This window comes from Ananas comosus, unplaced genomic scaffold, assembly GCF_001540865.1.
Source record: "Ananas comosus cultivar F153 unplaced genomic scaffold, ASM154086v1, whole genome shotgun sequence".
Taxonomy (NCBI): domain Eukaryota; kingdom Viridiplantae; phylum Streptophyta; class Magnoliopsida; order Poales; family Bromeliaceae; genus Ananas; species Ananas comosus.
Window position 1 is genome coordinate 27,605 of NW_017890617.1, and position 15,785 is coordinate 43,389.

The following is a 15,785-nucleotide window of genomic DNA, read 5'->3' on the forward strand; positions in this document are numbered from 1 at the left end:
TAATCTTACACATCCTCAATAGCTTGTTAAATTGATAAATACGCAAACTGATCCATAAACAATAGATCAGCAAACACATACATAACTTCCCCCAAAACATTTAGCGGAAAAAAAAAAAAAAAAAAAAAAAAAAAAACTCCTGTGCACAAACAAAAGCAAAATTAGAACAAGGAGGTATTAGTTAATTATCAATTTTTTTTTTATTTTAAATAAATAAAAATGTTTGACCAGACATGCTTCCGGATCTGTGGGGAGGCAAAGGAGGCCTATTAAAACTGTTTCTTTTTGGACCGAGTAGAGAAAAAGTGCTTCTCGAGTGCTTTTTTGTAATGGACTTGGGAGATAATTGCTTGTGGTGACCATCCAAAACACTGCAGTAGCTTTTGCATGATTTGAGCTTCTTCTTACACGGCCTCTCCAGCTTCACAAGATCCTCCAAGCTCTTCACATTGGATAGGGAGGTGAAGGATTGGGACTTCCCCTGGAAGTGCTTTGAGAGCCCTCTCCTGTAAATCCCCAGAAGCAATTTCATTAGTTTTGAACCAAATATTATGATCTGCATATAACCCTTGAGAGAGTAGGGAAAAATTACAAAAAAAAAGGAAAAAAAAAAACACCAAACTATGTTCACATCCCCTTGGTTTAGTTTGTTTGTTATTACGTACTTTATAACCCTACTCTCTAATTTTTCATCTAAAAACAACCAAGTAATGGAATATCTATAATGTTTATTCTACTAATTTTTGTCAAGTTTGATTTTTTTAGCTACTTTTAATCCAAGTTTTTTCAATTTTTATTTTAAAAACAGTTTAGAAGGTTTCTAAATAATGCTACACCGTGCCAGCTATAATATTCTAGAGTTTTTTTTTTTCCTAACTAAAATTCAAAATAAAAGTTTGAAAATTACTGTATGAATTGAAGGTGTAACTTACTTGAAGGGGAGTTGAGTGATCAAAGAAGACATCTCACACAACGGCCCCTGATCTTCGAAATCATCAATCCTCGACGGCGGCGACGCCGACGAATTCAACGAAGAAGAAGTTGCGTCCTCCTCCGTCGACGAATTCGAGCGGCTCGAATCCTCGTCCTCCGAAAAGGAAGACATGGATCCAATATCATCACCGTCGCTGTCAGCCACCATTTCATTCGCCATCCCATGCTCGCTTTGCGGAAAAAGAGACACCTCCATTAACTACTTATTCTCCCTCTTTGCCCTTTCCCTCGATCCTTTTCTCCTCTCCTCTTTAACTATGCACTTGAGCTCTCTATGATCTAATGCTATTTTATGTGTATATATTCTTATCTTATTAAGGAAAAGGGGAGGATATAAGAAGAGAAGAGGGAGGTGGTGGTGAGGATAAGTATATATTGGGGGGGAATAAATGGGATTCGGAGTTATCCACCGGGGCTCTCTCTCTCTCTCTTCTTATTTGGTACTAAGGCAGGGGGACAGAGTGGATAAGGCCTCCACATAACTCAACCCCTCCATATCCTACATGTGTAACTCCTACCTTGGCCCAAAATTTAATCCTACAACTTTATTTTATAATATAAAAATATTTTTCTAATATTTTGTATGGGATGCTAGGAATTCTGGCCTGCCACGGCTGCACCATGTCAGTCTGAATGCCGCACGCTTTGTGCGTGAAATTTTTTTTGCACATAATATTTCTGCCGTATATTTTTCAATGTGACAAATTGAGCTGCTTGTAATAATCTCGCTTAGTAGAATTTTATAGTGCGAAGATAGTTTATTCTCATAAATTGATTGTTTGTGATTGTGCAAAGCAGTTCCAAATATACTCTTATAGTATGATTTTGAAAACTGTATGTCTATTTTTTATTTAGAATAAAAAAATAAATTTTATTTAAGCTTTGATTTATCACAAAATATTACATAGCTATCATACTTAGTAAGCCATATAATTCGGATGATGATATGTAATCCGGTGTAAAGTTTAAATCTGGACTAATTTACTTTTGACGGATGCTAATCTAGTGCACCGGGTCCACACAACAATTTTTTCTTTTTTTTTTCTATTTTAAGTATTGGCCGGTTCATTGTTAATAATACAGGATCTTCCAGTATCTTCTCTGTCCTCCACATCCCATGGATTCGGGGCCCACAAATTTCGGTGGTGTATGAAAAAGCAAGATCATTATTCTTTTTTTAAAAAATAAAAACAATATAAATATATTTGTTCCATAAACTATAGAGTGCGTGGTCCCTATCTGTTTTTGGTCTCATGTCACCATGTTGTTGAGTAGTACACATAGAAGGGGATAGGATCACTTTGAATTTGTTAACTTTTCATTACCAAAAATGACATAGTTAAATTAGGTCAATGGATTGTAATGATACCATTAGTTAGTTAAATAATTAAAACAAAGTTTCACATTTAAAAAAAAAAATGATAATTGAATGCTCAAGATTATAATTGGATCTGATAATGTATCAGATATTACTGCTATCTGAATTCAAATTCGAACAAAAAAATTATTTGTTGACTTTTTGATAATTTACATAAACTAATATTATTAGGTCTAAATTCATATTCAAATTTAAATTTTGTAAAACTATGACAAATAAGATCCCTGTAGATATGGACTCCACAATTTTGGCCTTTACTCACTATCATAGAAATACATTATTCTTACAAACAACTTCTACTAATTCAAAATTTAGTGATTAAATTTTATTCATTATCTTGTCTTGTGAATTACAACAATCCCATTGATTTTTTTTTTTTTGGCCTATTAAATACGATCGAGCTTAGAACCCACCAGCTCACTATATAAATTTAGTTTCCTTCTCCAAATAAATAAATTAATAAATAAATAAAGATAATAAAATAATGTTGCAAAAATTTGGTGGTCTACTTCGATTGACTAATATCATGGGCCCCATCATTAAATGTTGGATACTGTTTTGTCAAAATGAGTGGTCAAAATTAATCTAAACACAGTTTCTGACGTTCCCATGCACTTGGCCAACGCGGCTAATTGTATGCCACAAATGTGCATCCAAGTAAATCAAAATTGAGAATAGTACTTCTATACGCTTTTTATAGATGTGTATATTTCACAATCTTATTTTCAAATATTAATTTTTAAATTTTAGTAAAAAAAAATTAATAAGATAAATGCGCTGAGTTGAACCATAAAAAAATTTTTAGAAAAGAATAGCACATTACTCTCTTTATTCATCAAAATATAAACTAAGCGACAGAAATGAGATATCACAGGTCTCCAAGTGGGCGGGAAATAAAAAAAAAAACTACACTACTGATTACAGCGGCACCGATTTGCTGAGAGAAAATACTTCCAAAAGTTCGTCAATTATTTAATTTTGTAAACTGCTACGAATGGGTTCTGCTGGGTATTCGTAAAAAACACACCACACCGTTCCCAACCATAAAAAATTACAATGCATAATTTACACCTCAATCATATAGTTATCTAATTTGGCAAATTTAATTATCAATATCAAAAACATCTCTGTTAGTGATGTTATCCAAATATTTATTCCGGATAAGTTTTCTAAGCTCAATCCAATGATTTCAAAATTATAGTTTTATCAGATAATCTTAAAAGAGTATGTACAGTGACTTCTACCTAATATTTTAGGTGTCACATCAATTACTACATTTTTTCGATCAAACTATAATTTTTGCTTCAAAAAATGAGTATTTTGCTATAAACGGCACAAATTTTTATCTTCAAACTTGCATAACTGATTAGATGTACAATTGATTCTGATTTTTTATTAAATTCGAAAAAAAATTCAACTTCTAAAATGAAGGGTAATTTATTATTTAAGAGAAAATTTTTTAAAACAAGTGCACACGGATCACAGCACCGACCGGTCACTCTTCTTGGACCCGGTTCACAGCTCTGATCGTGAGGCGTTGGAGGTGGACTGGTCACTCTTAGACCCGGTCCGCAGCGCGGTTCGGCTTTGACCGGCTCCAAATGGTTCGTTTCCTCCCGCAAAACACCCTTCTTTGTCGGAGAAATATAATAATTATAATAATAATATTTATTGAAATTAATAAAACCCAACGGTTACTTTTTGGGTTTTTTATTTTTATTTTTTTACTTTTTACCTCTTTAATTTATCGTTCTATAAATTTTTTTTTTCCTTTTTTTTTTTCTGAACTTTTGTTATGAATTCCAAAGCGGGTTCAACATTCGGAAGCGATGGAGCCACAGATTCTTCCGCCGCAAGGAGGAATTCCAAAAAACCCAAATGTATATTCCCTTCGAAATTTCATATAATATTTTTTTTATCCGATTTATTAATGTTACAATTCCTTAAAAATTGTTTTGTGATGGGTTTTAATTTCGCGAATTGAATTTTGTTGCAATTTTTTTTCTTCAAATTTCAAAAAAAGAGAGAGAGAGGAAATGGCAATGTTAATAGATATAATTTTGATGGTTGATATGGTAACTTGTTATTGATTTCTATAAGTTATAAAAAAGGGGGTGAAAAAAGAAATGTATTAATGATAGATTAGAGGATGTAGGATGTTGTATATTTGGAGTATTTTTTGAAGCTGAGCTTAATTTATTCTGGCATTTATAAAGAACACGGTCGTAATGGCTAAGAAAAATGATCTTCTGTTGTTATATTTTTGATTCGATTATTACCACATAATTCTGCTTCCTATTATCACCTTCAGATTCCAAGTTCACACAGCAAGAGTTGCCAGCTTGTAAACCATTGCTAACTCCAGGAATTGTAAGTCCTACACTGCCTCTACAATGTGATTAATATGATCTTATTAAGATGTTATTTAAGAACTTTACTTTTTTAAATTTTTTTGTCCTTCAATGAACAGGTTATTTCTACCTTTGCTTTAATTGGTATTATCTTCATTCCTATTGGATTGGCCTCCTTGTCGGCATCAGAACATGTATAAATTAATCGAATCCCTTTTCATAATTCAGCATAATTTTGCATTATATTCGCATATCTGATCCTATGTTTAATATCTAGGTTGTGGAACTTGTAGACCGATATGATGCGGATTGCGTGCCGCAGCATTTGCGTGATGATAAACTGGCTTTCATTCAAAACAGTCAAACTAACAAAACTTGTACTCGAAGATTAATTGTAAGACCTGGTTTTTTTTCTTTTCTTTTCTTTTTTCGGTTTCTATAGATGTTATGCAGCTTGTTGTTCTGAAGAGTTTTGTCTTAATTGACTGGTAAAAGTAACATACAGGTGCCGAAGCAGATGTCGAGTCCCATCCAAGTTTATTATCAGCTCGATAACTTTTACCAGAATCATCGCCGGTATGTGAAATGTAGTAAGAGATTTATCGTGCGAGCTTACAATCTCTGCCTGGATAGTTCATTTTATTTACGATGTTTTGATTTTGTATTTGTCAACTATTCAACTCAAAATGAAGGGAATAAGATATAATGGCTAGTGTTTTTATTTCATCTATTAAGAATATTTAGAATTCTTTGAATTTCCGTCTGTGCTATACCTTCAAATTACCATAACTTGAAGTGTGTCGAAGCTAAACAGTGATTCTTTGTCTTGTAGATATGTGAAAAGCCGCAGCGATAAGCAACTGAAGAGTAAATCGAGCGAACGCGAAACGAAAACTTGCGAACCAGAAGGCACCACCGGGGATGGGTTAGCAATTGTTCCCTGTGGTCTCATTGCTTGGAGCTTGTTCAATGATACATACAGTTTCTCGGCAAATAGTAAGTCTCTGCAGGTTAATAAGAAGGATATAGCTTGGCAGAGCGATAAGAAGCACAAATTCGGGAGCGATGTTTACCCCAAGAATTTCCAGAGTGGGGGTCTGATTGGCGGTGCCAGCCTTAATGCCAGCATACCTGTAAACTCTCTGTCTTTATTCTATTTCACTTAATAACCTGAAATGTCAGTTGCTTTGTTAGATTTCCACTTTTGAGATTCTTGCACATAAATAAATACCAGAAAAGTTATTTGTTACATATAGATTTCACCGCAAAATCTGAATTTTCGTGTATAATTTGTTTCAGTTAAGTGAGCAGGAGGATCTCATTGTGTGGATGCGAACAGCTGCACTTCCAACTTTCAGGAAACTCTACGGAAGAATTGAGGTGGATCTCGAAGCGAATGAGGAAATTACTGTAGTTATACAGAACAACTACAACACGTATAGTTTTGGTGGAAAGAAGAAACTTGTTCTTTCCACGACATCTTGGATAGGCGGAAAGAACAATTTCCTCGGCGTAGCATATCTTACAGTCGGTGGCCTGTGCTTATTTCTTGCAATGGGCTTCATACTTTTGTATGTCTTTAAGCCTAGGTGAGATTCTTATTGCCCCTATTAATTGATTGAACTATTTTTGTCTGCTTAGATTTGCTATTTCATAAATTTTGCTATGTGCTGTCCACATATTGCACTATATGATACCTTGTCCTAATTACTGTAGTAATTTATTGCAGCAATTTGATATCGTGGTTGTACTGTGGCTTGTCTTTACGCCTATAAATGATGAGTAATGTTACACAGTTCTGCATCAAAATGATGATAAGTTAACACTGTGATTTAGGTGGTCAAATTTGTAGATTCAATAACTTGTTATTTATTGAATTGGACATAAAATTCCAGCAGTATTTGGGTGTAATATCTACCTTCCTGACTTAAACATTCCTGGGTACTGCAATTAGTTATGAGAGAGACTTATGTCACTTGGTATCATGATGTAGCAGCATTGAACAATTGGCACTACTGTGAAAGAAGTTGAATTCACAGTAGTGGTCATGTATCTTTCTCCTCTGTTGAAATACGAGAGCAGAGAAACTTCGACGCTCTATCTACTGTGATCCATAGGACAATGCTGATTTACTTGTAAACCTAGTATTTTAAGAAAAGGTTAATTGAACTGTGTATGCAAAGAACTTTATGAGTGGTTTCTCAATAATTTGACAGGTGTGTTATTAAAAGAAATCACAGTTTAGTGCTTTCTCTTTTCGGATTTCTGTACAATTATTTCGGTTGTCTTCTTTGGTTTCTGGTGCAGGACCCTCGGCGATCCATCATACTTATCATGGAACAGAAATGCCGCAGGTTATTCAAATTAGAATCGTCAGGCCATTCAATTTGCGGTGCTTTACTGTCAGCTAAGACTATATCCTTTTCTTTTTCGATAGTCAAGAAGTAGAAGTATTCTATTTATTAATTCTGCTTGTACCGAATATTTTGGTCCTATATATATATAAGTATTTTTTATTTCCAAAATTCTTGACTACTGCAATAATAGGTGAGTTGGTTTGAATTATAAATGGTATTGGTATCAGAAGAATTCTGAAGTACATTGATCATGTGGGGACTAGGGGACCTGGTGGATTGCTATATAAATGTGCACCGGAAAAAGCCGAATCTTTAAATTAATAGAGCTCAACAACTTAATTATTACTTAGAAATGACTCTTTGGCTTATGAGTTTTGATCAAGGATTTTTTGTGGCCCGTCCCTCGACTTCTTAGAACTCCTTGGGTATTGAGATAGAATACAATATGTTTTCTTTTTCATTTCGTTTTCTCACAACAATCCCACACTCCATCTAGGCACTTTATCATTAGAATACCATTGGTTTAGCCTGAATACTGATACTTTATGAGACGCTGGGATTTAAGTTGTAATGGTACTTCACTATGATCTTTTGCTTTTATACTTTGCTCTATACATACTCAGTTAGACAAAGGGTTAAAAAGAAAAAAAAAAGGAATCAGAAAAGTGCATATTTCACAAAAGATAAATTACACATATTTAAATATTAAATTTGTTAGGCACATGTAGCAGTACCATACCTCTCTGTCATTGGCTATAACTTACAGATATTCCTTCTATAATTTAAGTTAAATCATGTTTTACCGTATCAATAACCTCTACAATGACCAAGATAAATGTCATGATCTATATTATGTTTGATTTGACTTGATGAATTTGGGAAAAGAGAATTACTGTTAGTGGGCAAGAGCAAAAGGAGCTGTGAAGAAGGCCCACTTCCCATACAAAAGCATGCTAACAAACCCCCTCTTTCTCACTCCAGGAAACCAGATATTGTTCTCCTGATCACTCTTCTTCCAGTTCTTCACCTGCTTCAGTTCATTTGAACATGCACCTTCTTTTTCCTCTTTCATCTGGTTTTCCTTTAAGGGTGCTTGCTCCATAGAAATGGCTTGTTCTGATACATCCCCAAGATAAACACATGAATTCAATATAACTGTACTAACTACTTGTAGCATCCCACTCATTGTTTCATTACCTAAGGACCTTTTGCATGGCTTCATAGATATCTTTTCCCCATTGATCTTGTCTCTCATGAATGCTTTGAACTTGCTAAAGACCGAAACCCTGCTTCTACCTTTCTCAATCGTCTCAACCAGTACATTATCTCTTGCCATCGGATTCATGTGGAAACTAACCTTCTTCGAAGGCTCGATCTGATGAAAGTGCGTTTCAGCAACGCCGCCTCTCGATATAAACAAGCCATGCTTGACATCGACCTTCTCGTAAAAGTCGAAAGTTGGCGCGTTGGCGTAGGCTTCGCAGTGATGTTCCTCTTGGGACGCTCCAAGAGGATTTATGCCGATGAAACCAACAGTGAAATCGTCAGGTTGAGACTGTGAGAAGATGGGTTTGTCGTCGATGTCGCCTAACTCAGTTGAATTGGTCAGGTGAACGGCTTCTCCTGCAATCTAGCTCTGAGTTAACCAAACGATCTAGTACCGCAAATTAACAGTGATACAAACTAGACTCCAAGAGATAATTATCAATTTACACCTACAAATCTTCTAGCTTGTTATTTATATTTATTCGTGTAAAATTAAATTTCTGTGCAATTAAATAAAATGGTGCATGACCAACTTTATTTTTTAATAGGGGTACATTTATATGCAAACAGGTCACTTTGCAAGTGTATATATGCATAAAACTCCAAAATATATACCTTCAGTGCCACTTGCATCTAATGGGTAATTTGTGGTGCTCTCTGTTGGACTGCTTTGTTCTTCTTCTAAGATTATCTGTTTGAAAACCAAAAAAGGTAAGTTTGTTTTCCGTTAAATAGTGTCGAAATCTGTAATTTTCCGTTAGGTGTATTCTTATACCTCAGGTAAGTTATTGTTCAACATCTTGACCCCTCTTAGGTTTTCTATTTTCTTCTTTTCTTCCTTGAATTCCTCTTCCAAATCGCTGATCTCTATCAACCTCCCAGAATCATCTTCTTCACATTGTTTACCGATTAATCTCGTAGAGCCCGCAATCTCGATCTGAGGGAACTGCAACGCCTCGTTCCTTTTATCAAGTTCTAATAGAGAGGCGTAATCCTCAAAGTGAGAAGTGTTTCCGTGCCACATGTCAGTGTAGCTGGAGTTGTTGATCAGCTCCTGAGAGGCGGATGCTACGGATAAAATCTCTTGCAGTATGTCCACCTCGTTATGGTTATGATCTCGAAGCATAGCTGTGTGGAGGCCGACCTTCGAGTCCATGAGATCAACCGGGGGGAAGTCCTCCACCTCCAATGGGGGCAAAGATAGCCTGTGCTGAAGCCTTGCACATTCCAATGCCACATCCACCTGTACATCGCAAAGAACATGAGCAACCGCTGCATCATAGACTCGGTAAGAGCGTGTTTGCCCAGACCGGAGCTTCTGTAAAAGTGTTATTTACGTAACAGAAAGTGTTATTTACGTAGAGTGGTTGAAAATAACATCTTTTTTGCCGCAGCAAAATCAGAAGTTTCAAATTGAGGTTTCAGAGCTCATAAGCTAGATTGTTTCTTCTTATTTCCACAGTAAAAGCTGTCAAGTTTTTACTTGTGCTAGTTTTGAGAGTAAGGAGGTATTTACCTTTGATGGTAAGTAAGAGTAGCTAAAAGGATCACATAATAAGCCTGTAGCATTGAGGGCCTCCTCAGGGAGAAAATTCATCCACTTGCCATTCCCTGCCACACTCGAACCCTGAATCATGTCCGACGAGCTGGTCTCCACAGGGAAAGAGAAGCTGCAGCTCTCCAAGTCCTCCCCTCTTCCATCGGAAGAGACATCGAGAGTTGGCGAATGATCGTTAGCTCTCCATTGTGAGTGCTCCTCATAAGGAGCACCATAGTGCTCAATGATCTTAGGGCCAGGTGCGCTCTTCTTGAACACTCGACATAGAGCATATGCATCCTAGATCAAGCACCACAACACTCGAATGTTCTCAATAGCATGCAGCAATAAAATGAAGAAGCAATTAAGTGTTGATACAGAATGCAAGCGGTGGTCGTATTAATTTTGTGTAGTGCACAATGCAATTAGCTATCAAATTTCTTCTGGAAGAGTGGGGAATGATGTAGGGTTGTACCTGTAAACCAGTGGCGTTCTCACATTCCTTCTCATCGAGGCGGTACTCGTGCATGACCCAGTCGGTGCGCGAGCCATGGGGTGCACGGCCTCGGTAGTAAACGAGGGTCTTCTTCATGCCCACCGCGCGTTTCTGGGAGTTCACCTTCCGGTCCTTCCCGGTGGCCTTCCAATATCCGGCCCTCGTCGCGCGGTTCGTCCTCGAGCCGTTCGGATACTTGCGGTCCCGCGGGCTGAAGAAGTACCACTCCAGGTCCTTGCTTGGTAGAAAGGATTTCTCTGGCAAAAGTTTAGCTTGCAAGATTCAGTTTTTAGAAGACACAGATCAGCGATGACTCCATTGAGAAAGTGTAAAGATATATAAAAGATCGATTAAACTTAATTGTATAACTGGTTTTATACATGGCCAAGCGGATTTGATGAGCGAAAACCTAAAGTTCCAAGTTTTGGAATAGTTAAATATTTCTTGGAAGCTTGTAATTAATAAGGGTATAATCATTAGAACCAACACATTTTCCATCAAACCCTAAAAATGCCCCCACAACAAGTAGGAAAACTAAAGTGGGACCACATTCTTTTCAACCTATATATATGCTTCTCTTGGAAACCATGCAGCTTCTTTCTTCTATTACTTTCTTTATTGATATCAAAATCAATTTGTACTTTTTTTTTTCCCTATAAACTTTTATCTACTTATTATGTTGGTTGCACTCTTAAGCCTCTAATATACATGGGCACGAAATTTAGAGCAGCAGGGAGGTTCAGGATATATAAAGGTTATGGAAATAAAGCCAAGGGTAGGCAATAAATAAAGCTAAAGGAGAAGGGAGGCCGTAGAGGGGATGCTCCTATACCTATCATCTACATAGTGAAAGTCCCTGAAATAGCCTTTAGCTTTTGGCTCAGTTATTGAAAAAAATAAAATAAAAGAAAATTTTCCCTTCTCAAGGAGATCAAAGGGCCTTATATATTTTTCTCCAACATGATAATGTGGCTTTTTCCAGTCAATGGAATTTTTTTTCTTTCGGTTCTGAAAATTAAGGTTCCTCTTTACCATGCAAAGCTCTCTCTCTCTCTCTCTCTCTCTCTCTCTCTCTCTCTCTCACACACACACACACACACACACGCATAAAAATTTCAGAGGATTCTTTGTTTTTTTGGACAATAGTCGGTTTAAAAGGCATTTTAGTCATGTTCAGTAACAAAGGGACATTTTTTATGTTTAACTTGAAATTCTGTTTGATTAAATGCACCAATATTTCGTCTAAAAAGAAAGAGAAAAAACTAAACGCACCAATGTGTGAAATATTGTTTGCATCTCTACATCTACGAGATTAATTCGTTTGGGAGAGAAAGGCCAAAAATTTAATAACTATTTTTTTGTTATTGCTTCGTTGTTTTCTTAAAGAGACGAGTTTGGAATCTAACCAGCAATGACAAGGATAGAAAAAATTAATTACCAAATAGAAACCTTAAAACACTTCACATCTGAGTTTTTTTTTAAAAAAAAAATTTAAAATAAAACCAAATGAGGGCTTAACTTATCATTAATTATTGTTTTGTGCAAGCAATAGCGAGATATGGGGGAGAGAATAGGGTATAGTAGCAAGGAATTAACGTACAACAACTGGGATGGGTGAAGTGTGATTCAAGGCAAGTTAATTTTTGTAAATTCTTTCTCCAAGAGGCCTGTGGACACTGGGCTTGACGTAATCGTAGAATTTAATAGAATTAGAAGCTACGTATACACATTATATATAAATATATATATATATATTCTTTCTCTATGAGGAGAATATAGTAAAATGCAAGCCAAGTATTGCACATGTTATCCCTTGCTTAGAGACCAACCAATGAATACAACAATCCCAATTCCCCTAACACAATGCATATCAGTACCATTATATTTTTTTTGTTTTTTTTTTAATTTCTGAGAGGAAAAGTAATGTAAACATTAGTATCTTATCTTATTTGAACATGAAGGCACTCCCATATATATTAATTAGCACTATAGTTGATATCAATTTATCAACAAAAGGAAAAAAATAATAATAATCAAGTTATAATGTGGCATTGCATGGTGATGTTGTTAGCTAGCCACAGTTTGTTTCTTTCATGCACGTAGACAATAATATATTATGCTACATAATCAAAAATCATATGGTGCAACTAATGGAAATGTAGATGATCGACCGAGGGAAAGAAAAAAGAGAAAAAAAAAAAAAAGAAAAAAAGAAGAGAGAAGAAGATACCGGGTAGATCCCAGGGTTCGCATTTGTAGAGATCGACCTCGGGGATGATCTCCAGTTCGATCTTACGGCCATTGATCTTCCTCTTGAGATAGTATATGATGAGTTCTTCGTCGGTCGGGTGGAACCGAAAGCCGGGCGGCAGGCTCACTGGCGCCATTTTGTCTATGAACCCTCTATAAACCGCTAAAACTTGCGCGCGAATTATAGGCTATAACACAGACCTCTCGCTATTCTGATCGAAAATAAAGAACAAACGGGGAGACCTGCGCGCGTATAAGATCACTAGACAAGTTCCTGAAAACAAATAATTGAAACCAAATTTTTAGTGGAGAGAGAGAGAGAGAGAGAGAGAGAGAGAGGAGAGAGAGAGGGGACCTTCTCTATGGTGTGAACAATGAGATGCGGAATGAGGAGGAGAGGAAAGGGGGAGGTGCGCAAACCTTCTCCACGGCTTTATAGCGAGGCAGGAAGAGTTTCTTTTTTGTTTTTATCTATAAATATAAAAAATAAATAAATCTACTGGGTGGGAGATTCTTGTCACCGTTCAGAAGAAGCTCTTGGGGCTTTTTGGCTTTTGCTTTTTATTATTATTATTATTATTATTATTATTATTATTATTACGCTATTAATTAATAATAATAATAATTGTTTTTATTAATTAAATGTACCAGTGAGTGGATAGAAATATCGACCCGAGAGCGTCTACGATAGTCTCTTTTTGCAGAACAAGGGTGGTGAACCCACGTGGCGCGTTCTTATTGGTTCTTCGGTGGGCCCCGCCGGAGGGCCTATGTCTAGTCAGCTCGGAACCCCTTCGGTGCACGCAAACCGAGGGGCGGCTTTGACGGGGTTGACGTCACGTTCACACGCGACTCCCGATGTGGATTTTGGATCGCCGAGCGAGCGAGACGAAGGCAGGAGAGGAGGAGCTGATCCGACCGGTGGTGTGGGCCCTTGTGCGACCTACGACATGTTTAATTGTACGACGCTTGTACTTAATTAATTACTTACACATAATAATGTGTTTAGCTTAGGTTTTTTTTTCTTTTTTTTTTTTTTCTTTTTTTTTTCTTTTCTAGTGTTTTAAGTGGGCTATTTAATCTTTTAAAAATTCTATTTGCTATCTGCTGTCTGATTTTTTTTTATTTATTAAATTTGAATAGTTATCTGTATTTGATTTTAAAATTCAAATGTATCATTTCTCTTTGCAGATTAAATTAGTATACTTCATATAATTCTCGTCAATATAAATTTATTAAAGTAATTAAGTAACTATCTTAACCATTTACTGACTCAAATTAAATAAATTGAAGGATTGGATAGTAAATTCAAAATTTTAAAAGATTGAATAGTCAATTCGAAATGGTCTATAGTTTAGATATGTTATATACATTTTTACCAAACAATTATTATTTGTACACTCTGCCACAAAATATAAATCTTACTCTTAATTATTTAACTATCTAAAATTAAAAAATTGATAAAATAAGATAGTAAATTAGATCTTTGTGAGACTACAGTGTAAAATTTATGCCTAGATTATAGCTGTACATATAGCATTGCTCTTTTTTTGTTTTCTTTTATTTTGTCAACTTGCTTAGGGGCATGACATTACAAAGATTTTTGTAAGAGACATGAGGAGAAGCTTAATAGCTAATATTTCTAAAATTAAGTTTTATTATTGTTAGAGTGCATATAATATATCTAGTCATAATTTGAATTGTTTACTATGACAAAAATAAAATTTATTTGGCGGTATTAGTTCCATTTATTTTCACTAAATAAGTAGGCTATGGTCTGATAATAACTATTTTCATTTCAATGGCAATAGTAAAATTTACTGTAAAATTTAGTTTGTGGGAATTTGCCTTCTACAAAAATTTCGAAATAAGACTCTTGGGCTTCTTTTTTTTAAAAAAAAAAACCTTCGAGCTGAGTTGGTCGGTAGGTTTCATTCCAAAAATCAAACAAAACTAGTCCTACATACTATGTAGGATTCAAACTTTCGAACCTCGTAATCTGGTACCATGATAAATCATGTTAAATAATTACCACTCTCTAAAAGCATTAATTAAACCGCATGCAAACAGTGCATTTAATAGTAAATATATAACACAACCAACTTTTTTTAATTAACAAATTATTATTATTTTTTGTTCTTGTTTAGACTCTTCCCTGAAAAAAGTTGTAAATTTTGGCCCTTTGTTACAATCAATGACCATGTGATCTCACACAAGGTAGAAAGGTTGTTGAGATCTTCTCTGTAGTTGCACTGCAATTGAAAGCAAAAAACGAGACTTTTATGATAAATGAAGCAAATAGCACGTTATATTTTTTTTTTTAAGAATGGTTTTTTTTCTTTAACAAGAAAAAAATTGAGAATCATGAGTAGTTATCTTTGCGCTTGATTTTGACGTTAATAGATAGATTTAAATATTTAATTGAATTTTGCATGTTAACTTTTGACTGAATTAGATGAATCTCATACATTTTCAGTAACCACGAAAGTTGTTAATATTAAAGGCCGTTTGGCATGATGTAGGTATAAATATAGTTCATAGAGAATTAAAGATATATGTAGTTGAAAATTTGGTAGTTTTATAAACCTAGCTTGTTTAGCTGTATGTAGTTGAAAGTAATTCAAATATAAATATTTTGTTTGCTTAACTACATTTGAGATTAATTACTCCCAAATAAGAGATTTTTTTTAAGAAAAAATTATTAAAGAGGCAAGTGGATAGGTAAGATTGTTTTTGTGTAGAATTTTTTTTTAAGAGAAAGGTAGCATGTTAACCGCTTCGTTTATTTCATTTAGAAATAAACTTAGCTGGAAACGTAAATCAACTAGGATTCGGACTTGGCTTTCGTGTAGAATTACTCTCTATAATTGTTGTATTAACTACATTCAATTAGGACGTAGATCGAAACACAATAATTAGGCCCCTATATATCTTCAGCTATGACAATAGCTAGCATGCAAATACAACTACAACAAAGGCCTGTTTATTTCATCGAAGCTAAAGTTCAGATTAAAGTAAATTTTCAAGTGAATACGAGTTCATATGAAAATTATTTTTCTTCCATTGTTTGGTTTCCATGCCTATGGAGCTGGAATTTCTCCAGCTCTACTATCTGTTTAAGAGAAAATGGATGATGTAAATGCCGAAGTTCCTTATC

General features: G+C 35.2%; 3 protein-coding genes across 4 annotated transcripts; 1 reads left to right on the forward strand and 2 right to left on the reverse strand.

The window, feature by feature from the left end:
- On the reverse strand, positions 1 to 1,488 carry LOC109703961. The gene is made up of 2 exons (XM_020224713.1): positions 933 to 1,488; positions 1 to 506 (listed from the first exon to the last, which is right to left on the reverse strand). The coding sequence occupies exons 1-2, from the start codon at positions 1,187 to 1,189 to the stop codon at positions 206 to 208; spliced, it is 558 nt and encodes a 185-aa protein (XP_020080302.1). The 5' UTR covers positions 1,190 to 1,488; the 3' UTR covers positions 1 to 205.
- Positions 1,489 to 4,114: 2,626 nt separating this feature from the next.
- On the forward strand, positions 4,115 to 7,223 carry LOC109703960 (ALA-interacting subunit 1-like). 2 transcript variants are annotated; one of them, XM_020224711.1, is made up of 8 exons: positions 4,115 to 4,251; positions 4,683 to 4,741; positions 4,842 to 4,916; positions 5,000 to 5,116; positions 5,228 to 5,298; positions 5,555 to 5,855; positions 6,022 to 6,311; positions 7,030 to 7,223. In XM_020224711.1, exons 1-8 carry the CDS (start codon positions 4,167 to 4,169, stop codon positions 7,088 to 7,090), a joined length of 1,059 nt encoding a protein of 352 aa, XP_020080300.1. In that variant the 5' UTR covers positions 4,115 to 4,166; the 3' UTR covers positions 7,091 to 7,223. The 2 variants fall into 2 exon arrangements, with proteins under 2 accessions (XP_020080300.1, XP_020080301.1); XM_020224712.1 differs by lacking the exon at positions 7,030 to 7,223 and adding an exon at positions 6,452 to 6,520.
- A 516-nt stretch (positions 7,224 to 7,739) lies between these two features.
- On the reverse strand, positions 7,740 to 13,008 carry LOC109703967 (NAC domain-containing protein 86-like). Its single transcript, XM_020224720.1, has 7 exons — positions 12,984 to 13,008; positions 12,609 to 12,902; positions 10,358 to 10,635; positions 9,862 to 10,182; positions 9,121 to 9,588; positions 8,961 to 9,036; positions 7,740 to 8,702 (listed from the first exon to the last, which is right to left on the reverse strand). Exons 2-7 carry the CDS (start codon positions 12,763 to 12,765, stop codon positions 7,975 to 7,977), a joined length of 2,028 nt encoding a protein of 675 aa, XP_020080309.1. The 5' UTR covers positions 12,766 to 12,902; positions 12,984 to 13,008; the 3' UTR covers positions 7,740 to 7,974.
- Positions 13,009 to 15,785: the final 2,777 nt, after the last annotated feature.